General features: G+C 41.3%; 1 protein-coding gene across 1 annotated transcript in view; it reads right to left on the minus strand.

Moving 5' to 3' along the window:
* Positions 1–2,986: 2,986 nt before the first annotated feature.
* Positions 2,987–8,955, minus strand: part of LOC133645924 (ryanodine receptor 3-like) — a 104,661-nt gene continuing 98,692 nt past the window's right edge. Inside the window, exons 14-19 of the mRNA XM_062040853.1 lie at positions 7,011–7,146; positions 6,242–6,337; positions 5,947–6,065; positions 5,692–5,825; positions 4,493–4,734; positions 2,987–3,183 (exon numbers count right to left, since the gene is read on the minus strand). Coding sequence (XP_061896837.1) covers positions 2,987–3,183; positions 4,493–4,734; positions 5,692–5,825; positions 5,947–6,065; positions 6,242–6,337; positions 7,011–7,146 — 924 coding nt within the window. The remainder of the gene's footprint in view (positions 3,184–4,492; positions 4,735–5,691; positions 5,826–5,946; positions 6,066–6,241; positions 6,338–7,010; positions 7,147–8,955) is intronic.

Here is an 8,955-nt window from a genome sequence, read left to right on the forward strand (position 1 = left end):
GTTATCTCATTTGTGGGATACTGTATAGTAATTATTCGGTTATGGTGTTGTAAATAATGTTATAAGTTAAAACCATCCTTTGGTATGGTGTAAAAGAAAGCATAACCTCAAACAAATCACAAACTCAAACTGTGGCTTGAGTATGAATAATTTCGATCTAACTGTAGTTGCAACTTTGCCGTTTCGTCTGCTTTAACGTCTAAACTTAAGCAGGCATGGGTTTAACTTAAAGTTTCCCAAAAAAATAGGTCTCAGGCGTCACTGCTCCCCGGAGGCAGCCCAAAATAAAGATTGGAGTAGTAGTGGTGACGCAAATGAGTCCTTTATGGCTGCGGCCCTCAATTATTGAAGAGTGGAAATGTGTCTTAAGAGACACATCCACAAACGACAAAGACGTTCGCCATGTTCAGTGAGTCAGCAGGTTCAACTGTGAGCATGTCTCACTTGCCAAATTAAATGTTGAAACTAGAACTCATACAGCTTCAAAGAACATTGTTGTCATTGATTATTTATTTACAGTACACAAGACTTAACAGTACTTGCAACGGAATGAGAAAATTCCTAAATCAGATCAAACAGATAAAAACACCACACGGTGCTTGTATCTGGACAAAAAAAAAAAACATTTCCCCACTACAACACCAATATTTTGTTTGAGCCTTAATAATTTAAGCCACTTAAAACTCTAAAGAGAAACATATACAAGTACATTAATATCAAATTAATTATTCACTACATTTCTGACATCCTGTTGTTCTAACTCATTAGATTAGGCAGGTTTGGATTGTACACGTCTGTATGCTGTAATAGAGTGGTCCCCTACCACCGGTCCGGGGACCGGTACCGGTCAGTCACGCATTTCCTACCGGGCCTCAAAGAAACATTAAATAATTTATAAACGACTGCATTTTGTCCGACTTAACTTTCGCCTGTCCCACTAGACACCAATAAGCTTGTTTATAAATGTACAAAAAAACTCCTCATAGGAAGTTACCATTTGTTATATTTGTCATAGCTTTGTGACATGATACAATGCACATTAATGAACATATAAAATATAAATGTGACAGATTGTAGCCAAAGGTTGATTTCCATCTGCAGTCCCCAGCAGGTTGATGATGGTAACCTGCTGGGGATCTCATTGCAAAGACACAAGCCCACGGCTCCCACTAATTCAGCGTTATAGTGAGTTGTATTTTTCATGCACTTATTTTTGTTGTATTTATCTGGCACAGGTGGAAAGCCGGTCCCTGAAAATAATGCCTACATTAAACCGGTCCGTAGTGCAAAAAAGGTCGGGGACCCCTGCTGTAGTACATGCATCTGTTCAAGGAGTAGAATAAATTGAAGATTTATCTGTGTTTTAAAGAGGTAAATCTGCATTGCAAAAGGCATTTTGCCTCAACAAATTCAGAACCAATCCTCATGAAAAAGTGCTCCATCTTAAAGGCCTACTGAAAGCCACTACTACCGACCACGCAGTCTGATAGTTTATATATCAATGATGAAATCTTAACATTGCAACACATGCCAATTATAAAGTGACATTTAAAACTTCCCGGGAAATATCCGGCTGAAACGTCGCGGTATGATGACGTATGCGCGTGACGAAGTCAGAGTAACGGAAGTTATGGTACCCCGTAGAATCCTATACAAAAAGCTCTGTTTTCATTTCATAATTCCACAGTATTCTGGACATCTTTTGCAATTTGTTTAATGAACAATGAAGGCTGCAAAGAAGACAGTTGTAGGTGGGATCGGTGTATTAGCAGCGGACTACAGCAACACAACCAGGAGGACTTTGTTGGAGCGCTAGCCGCGCTAGCCGCCGACCTCACCTTGACTTCCTACGTCTCCGGGCCGCCAAACGCATTGGGTGAAGTCCTTCGTCCTTCTGCCGATCGCTGGAACGCAGGTGAGCACGGGTGTTGATGAGTAGATGAGGGCTGGCTGGCGTAGGTGGAGAGCTAATGTTTTTAGCATAGCTCTGTGAGGTCCCGTTGCTAAGTTGCTAAGTTAGCTTCAATGGCGTCGTTAGCACAGCATTGTTAACCTTCGCCAGCCTGGAAAGCATTAACCGTGTATTTACATGTCCACGGTTTAATAGTATTGTTGATTTTCTATCTATCCTTCCAGTCAGGGGTTTATTTTTTTGTTTCTATATGCAGTTAAAGCACAATGCTATCACGTTAGCTCGTAGCTAAAGCATTTCGCCGATGTATTGTCGTGGAGATAAAAGGCACTGAATGTCCATTTCGCGTTCTCGACTCTCAGTTTCAAGAGGATATAGTACCCGAGGTGGTTTAAAATACAAATCCGTGATCCACAATAAAAAAAGGAGAGTGTGGAATCCAATGAGCCAGCTTGTACCTAAGTTACGGTCAGAGCGAAAAAAGATACGTCCATCACTGCCTCTCAAGTCCTTCACTGTAACGTTCCTCATCTACGAATCTTTCATCCTCGCTCAAATTAATGGGGTAATCATCACTTTCTCTGTCCGAATCTCTCTCCCTCCATTGTAAACAATGGGGAATTGTGAGGAATACTAGCTCCTGTGACGTCACGCTACTTCCGGTACAGGCAAGGCTTTTTTTTATCAGCGAGCAAAAGTTGCGAACTTTATCGTCGATTTTCTCCACTAAATCCTTTCAGCAAAAATATGGCAATATCGCGAAATGATCAAGTATGACACAGAATGGATCTGCTATTCCCGTTTAAATAAAAAAAAATCATTTCAGTAGGCCTTTAAAACTCCATTTTAGCATGACGCCAATCACACTATCTATGGTCGCCATAGCAACCTAGCTTACCTGCATCCAATCTCACGGCCTTGAGGATGCATACATTTGGACAGGAGTGGGTGGCTCGGTGGATTAGATGGATTTCAGACAAGCAGGGTTTGTGTGAGTGGAGTGTGCGTCCGTCTCATCTGATCATGCCTGTGCAAGTGTAGGAGTGTGTTGGCCCGAAAAAAACAAATAACAACTCACTTGACTCCCGCAGAGAAGCTGACCACGGGGAAGAAGAGTCCGTCTGTGTTGAAGTTTTCAAACATGCCCTGAACGGGCTGTCCGTTGATGCGAAAAGAGATGCTGGGGGCGCCGAGGTCGAGGCAGCAGCTCACCACATCCTCAGAGGTCAGGATGTGCTGATTGAGGGATGCAACTGCCCGGGGGATGCGACCTAGGAAACATCCAAACACACTTCTGGGATATTGCAAGGTTCAGGTTCAGTCTAAACGACTAACCGTGTATATACAGTCGTGGTCAAACGTTTACATACACTTGTGAAGAACATAATGTCATGGCTGTCTTGAGTTTCCAATAATTTCTACAACTCTCATTTTTTTGTCATAGAGTGATTGGAGCACATACTTGTTTTTCACAAAAAACATCATGAATGTTTGGTTCTTCTATGAATTTATTATGGGTCTACTGAAAATGTGACCAAATCTGCTGGGTCAAAAGTATACATACAGCAATGTTAATGTTTGGTTACATGTCCCTTGGCAAGTTTCACTGCAATAAGGCACTTTTGGTAGCCATCCACAAGCTTCTGGCAAACTTCTGGTTGAATTGTTGACCATTCCTCTTGACAAAATCGGTGCAGTTCAGCTAAATTTGTTGGTTTTCTGACATGGACTTGTTTCTTCAGCATTGTTTACACGTTTAAGTCAGGACTTTGAGAAGGCCATTCTAAAACCTTAATTCTAGCCTGATTTAGCCATTCCTTTACCACTTTTGACATGTGTTTGGGGTTATTGTCCTGTTGGAACACCCAACTGCGCCCAAGACCCAACTTCTGGGCTGATGATTTTAGGTTGTCCTGAAGAATTTGGAGGTAATCCTCCTTTTTCATTGTCCCATTTAAAACAGGCCCAGATCATAATACCACCACCACCATGCTAGATTTTTGTTTCATCTGACATCACATGGACAAAGATAAGACCTTCTGGAAGAAAGTTCTGTGGTCAGATGAAACAAAAATTGAGCTGTTTGGCCACAATTCCCAGCAATATGTTTGGAGGAGAAAAGGTGAGGCCTTTAATCCCAGGAACACCATGTCTACCGTCAAGCATGGTGGTGGTAGTATTATGCTCTGGGCCTGTTTTGCTGCTAATGGATCCGGTGCTTTACAGAGAATAAATGGGACAATGAAAAAGAAGCTTGTAGATGGCTACCAAAAGCGCCTTATTGCAGTGAAACTTGCCAAGGGACATGTAACCAAATATTAACATTGCTGTATGTATACTTTTGACCCAGCAGATTTTGTCACATTTTCAGTAGACCCATAATGAATTCATTAAAAGAACCAAACTTCATGAATGTTTTTTGTGAAAAACAAGTATGTGCTCCAATCATTCTATCACAACAAAATAAGAGTTGTAGAAATTATTGGAAACTCAAGACAGCCATGACATTATGTTCTTTACAAGTGTATGTAAACGTTTGACCACGACTATGTAGAACTAACATACACATTATTTTCTCACCTGACCAGAGGTGGAGTCCGTCAAAGCCGTAAGAGTAGAGGTCATCTCCCACACCGTTGCCCCCCCAGCCTTCGCCCCCACCAGGGTAGGGTGCGTAACCCTTAGTGTTGGCCCAGCCCACTCGAAGGTGGGAAGGCTCGCTAGTCACAAAGTGGTCCACCTGGTCGACCATAAGCTCGTAGTACCACTTCTTATACTGAGCTGAGCCCTCACTTACACCGAGAAAGATGTTCGGTCTCATACTGGCAATGAAGACAGACAGAAAAAAGCAAGTCAGCCATTTTAATGAATCTTGTTGTCACACATAATTTCTTCCTTCGAGCTAAATAAAACGATAGCCAATGATTTTGACATAACTCATTTTCCTTTTGAAAGTTGTTAAAAAGGCATATCAACATAGATGTTAAGATAATTTAATTCACTTAAAATTAGAATTTATGATGATGTAAACTTACACGATCTTATTTGTTATTGCAAGATAAATGGATCAAAAAACAACTTTACTGACTACATTATTTACACATTTTAAAATGTATGAACAATAACTACAAAATAATTTGGTGACTACAAATTAGCATAATTAAGAAAATACATAGCCAAATTGTGCAATTAATACTTAAATCCTATTTAATGACTTGCTAGCACCAATACTACTTCTGCCAAGGTAATTTTTGGTGTTCTAAAAAATCTGGAAGATCTGTATATTAGGTGTTTAGCAAAACAATACCCACCAATCTTGGGATAAAAGTGCCCTATCCCGCCAAATGCCAAATTTTTATTTTCATTTTTATCATTATATCGAACAAGTATAATATTTACGGTTGTTGGCTCCGACACGTTTGGAAGCCAATTATTTGGACAAATTCACTCTTAACACACATCAAACCAAAGGCACTGAAATAAAATAATCTGGTATTTACATTTATTGGTCAGCAAGAAGGATGTGTATGTGTATACCCGGCTTTAGTTTGTTAATACAGTCGTACCGCGACATGCGACATTTGCTACACCAACTGTTGGCGTTGATGCTTGAAACTCAAATGTTTGCTCGCAATTTAAAGCATAACAATTAATCAAGAGACAGCTCTTATCTCGAAGCACTCATATGCTGGGGCACTTGTAATTTTAAGTACTATTGTGTTGTAAGATAAACAAATTTTTTCAGACAAAAGTAGTTTCTTTGTAAGTTGATTTCTGACCTTTGGACGTCATTGACCAGCTGGGTTTGCAATAGCAGGTCTCTCTTGGGCAGCAAGTGGTCACAAATGAGGTTTTGATTGGTTCGTACAGCAACGCCATTGCACACACAGAGCGAGCAAAGCACATCAAGGATCTTAAGGTAGATGTGAGAGAACAAGAGGAGGAATAAGGCACATGTTATTGCGAAGCAGGTCAGCCTTCCAACATTTGATATACAGTATGAGGAAAGGATTTGAAGTACATGTGTTGCTCACCTTATGGTTACGTCCGTGTTTATAAAGCAGCGATATGATGGATTTAATGTGTCCTCTCTGGATCATGTTGAGAGCCTCAGGGCTCTCAATTAGAATGCAGTGCAGAACTTCCAGAATGCCTGCACAGCCACAACCTCATCAATTAGTCAACACTAACGCACACAACATATCTATTGGTGCATCTTTGACATTTATCTTGTATAATTTTTTTCTAGCATGGTATCTTTGATTTCGGGTGTTAAGTAATCCACCTTAGAAGAATGGGGGCTTTGTACGAGAATGATAATGAGCATACCCGAAGAAGACTCCAGTCTCTCCAGTTTGCTAACCAGCCAGTCCAAGTTGTTGGAGAACTGGGTGCAGTTGTTTCTGTTTCCTCTGATTAAGGCAGCTGCAAGGCATAAGGAACGAGCACAAGCTAATTGGGAAAAGTATTTGTTGTTTTCTAACGCGGTGTAAGACAGACATGAGACTTGACCATTTTGGAGAATACCAATAAAAGTGAAGACATTTGCAGAGAACTCATATACACACAACTTGGTTTGCCCTGACGAAAAGCAGGCTGACAGAAAGGGACAGAGGCATTTTAAATCCATGTAATGCTGCACAGGAGCAGGTGTGGAGGAGGAGGTGGTGGGAATGGTAAAAAGATGAGACATGTCTGGAACATTAATTCAACTCTATAAGTGAAATCAGTGTAAATAAGGCTGTGAAGGACACTAGTGGGGGTAGGAAGCAGCTTCAGCGTTACTGAAGTTTTCCTTATTGATGCCCTAATAATGCAAATTTTAAAAAAACAACATTCCATTTTCTGCATAACAATCTTCATCTCACAAAAGAACACATAGGGGCTTCATCCCATGTTAGGTCACAGAATTTATGAGCTATCACAGGTGATCGGAACATTTATGAGTGTGCACGTTGGCCTTTCTGAATCCTTACAACCTTAGAAATCTATTCCCATTGTGCAGTGTCAGTAAGTCGAGGGTTAAATAGCATGTCAGCACAGCTCTATTCTGACACAACCATTCATCACAGGAAGGAATTGTGTGTGTGTATGTTACCCAATAGCTCATAGAGCAAGTTGAGAATGTCTTTCCAGGCTGCTCCGGCCTCTGAACCGGCACACTCCCCAAAGTGAGCCACACTGTTGTAGACGTTCAGACGGTCTATGCAGTTGGACAACAATGTCAGCATACCCTAAGGAATACACAGCCAACCAATGTCAGAATTAGAAAATTTAAATTCAAAACAACATCAAAACGTATGGTAGTTAAAATGTTTGGGGCACACCACATGCTGATCAGTTCTCTGCAGCCTTTCAAGTTGTGTGGTGGTTGGACAAGTTGGCAATGATTTATAAGCAATTTGTGGTTAAGCCATACTCCTACAAAGACATTTTGGTCAACTGTGACCATGTCCCTATTCATTTTTTATCAAGTCGTATGTGCAAATATGCCGAGCTGTTGTATCATATTTTGTGTATACAATTCTCAATAAAACTGATTGATAGATGTACCTCAATTTACGCGCACATTGCGTTCCATGACCAAGTTCGTAACTCACGCCACTTGAATCTTAAATTGTCCCCGCTCATTGAAATTAATTTGAATCAATTTATTCTGTGCTTGGACTGCCCATAAATTTTAACATGTAAAATACATTTTAAAAATAAAAATAAATGTTTAGATAGTAAATGTTTTTTGAAAAACATTACAATAGTACATATAGCAAACAATGACAGTACTTTTATAAAATAATGTATTAATATTGTTCAGCATTTGCTTTGGGGGGCAGATTTTTGTAGGTGTTTCTTCCAGACTACTTCTCAGTCGTGTAACAATAAGAACTAGGAAATTGTTGCACATGGGCGTTTTTGAATGAAGGACTAGAGTGGTCAGAGTCGACAGCAATCTGTGCTTGTGCACCAAGGGCAATGCCAACCGCCCAACCTGCTGGGTCAGACAGAACAAACCAAACACAGCACCGGCAGCTCCCCACACCTCCATGGATAAATGTCCGTCGTTTAGAGGCCTCCGGAATCACCCCGTGCGACGCGGACTAACAGAGCCGCGGGGCTGAGTCGCCAGGATGGGCAACCGGTAGCGCATGTTTTTGTTTTTTTTAATGGTTTGTTTTTTCTGAATCGAACGCCTGTTTCTACTCTTTTGCACTAAATTTCTCAGTTCAGCTGGTTGGAGGGAAGGATTGTGTCAATCTCAGGCCGTAGTTGTGGACAAATACCACTTAAACCGGTGGTGAAAATGCGTGTAACTTAAATTATGCCTACAATCTAAAGCAGTGGTTCTTAACCTGGGTTCGATCGAACCCTAGGGTTTCAGTGAGTAGGCCTCAGGGGTTCGGCAGAGCCTCCGCCGCGGAGGTCACACACCCGACTCATCATGTAAATAAAAACTTCTCCCTCTTGGCGTATTATGGATACGTCCTGGGCATGACGTTAAAGTGCATCCGGCAGTGGAGGCTCCTCTATGGAGTCTTGGGGCACTAGGAGGTTAATCCCTTTACTACTGTTACCCCAGGTGGCCCTTGGCAAAGGCCTGGTACCTGACTGCCCCCTAGCCAGGGATACAGTAAAGACCTCAACGTCTTGGCACCAGTCTACCCACGTAAAACAAAGTCACGCACAGGCATCCCCCAAAAAGGGATACACCCCTACCAGGAGTATCGTCATACTCGTTCGCGTGACCGCCGATGATGATGATTATGGATACAGCAACAGCAAAAGTCACACTGATTTGCAGGTGTGTAATTTGTTGTGAGTTCATGCACTGTGTTGGTTTTGTTCTTTGAACAAGGTGATGTTCATGCACGGTTCATTTTGTGCACCAGTAAAAAAAACATATAACTATGTCTCAAATTTAAAAAAAACCTAAACATTGCATTTTTCACTAAAGAAGGGTTCGGTGAGTGCGTATTTGAAACTGGTGGGGTTCGGTACCTCCAACAAGGTTAAGAACCAATGATCTAAAGCATAAAGCTGAGACACAG

Source organism: Entelurus aequoreus, linkage group LG03 (genome assembly GCF_033978785.1).
Source record: "Entelurus aequoreus isolate RoL-2023_Sb linkage group LG03, RoL_Eaeq_v1.1, whole genome shotgun sequence".
In the NCBI taxonomy this organism is placed as follows: domain Eukaryota; kingdom Metazoa; phylum Chordata; class Actinopteri; order Syngnathiformes; family Syngnathidae; genus Entelurus; species Entelurus aequoreus.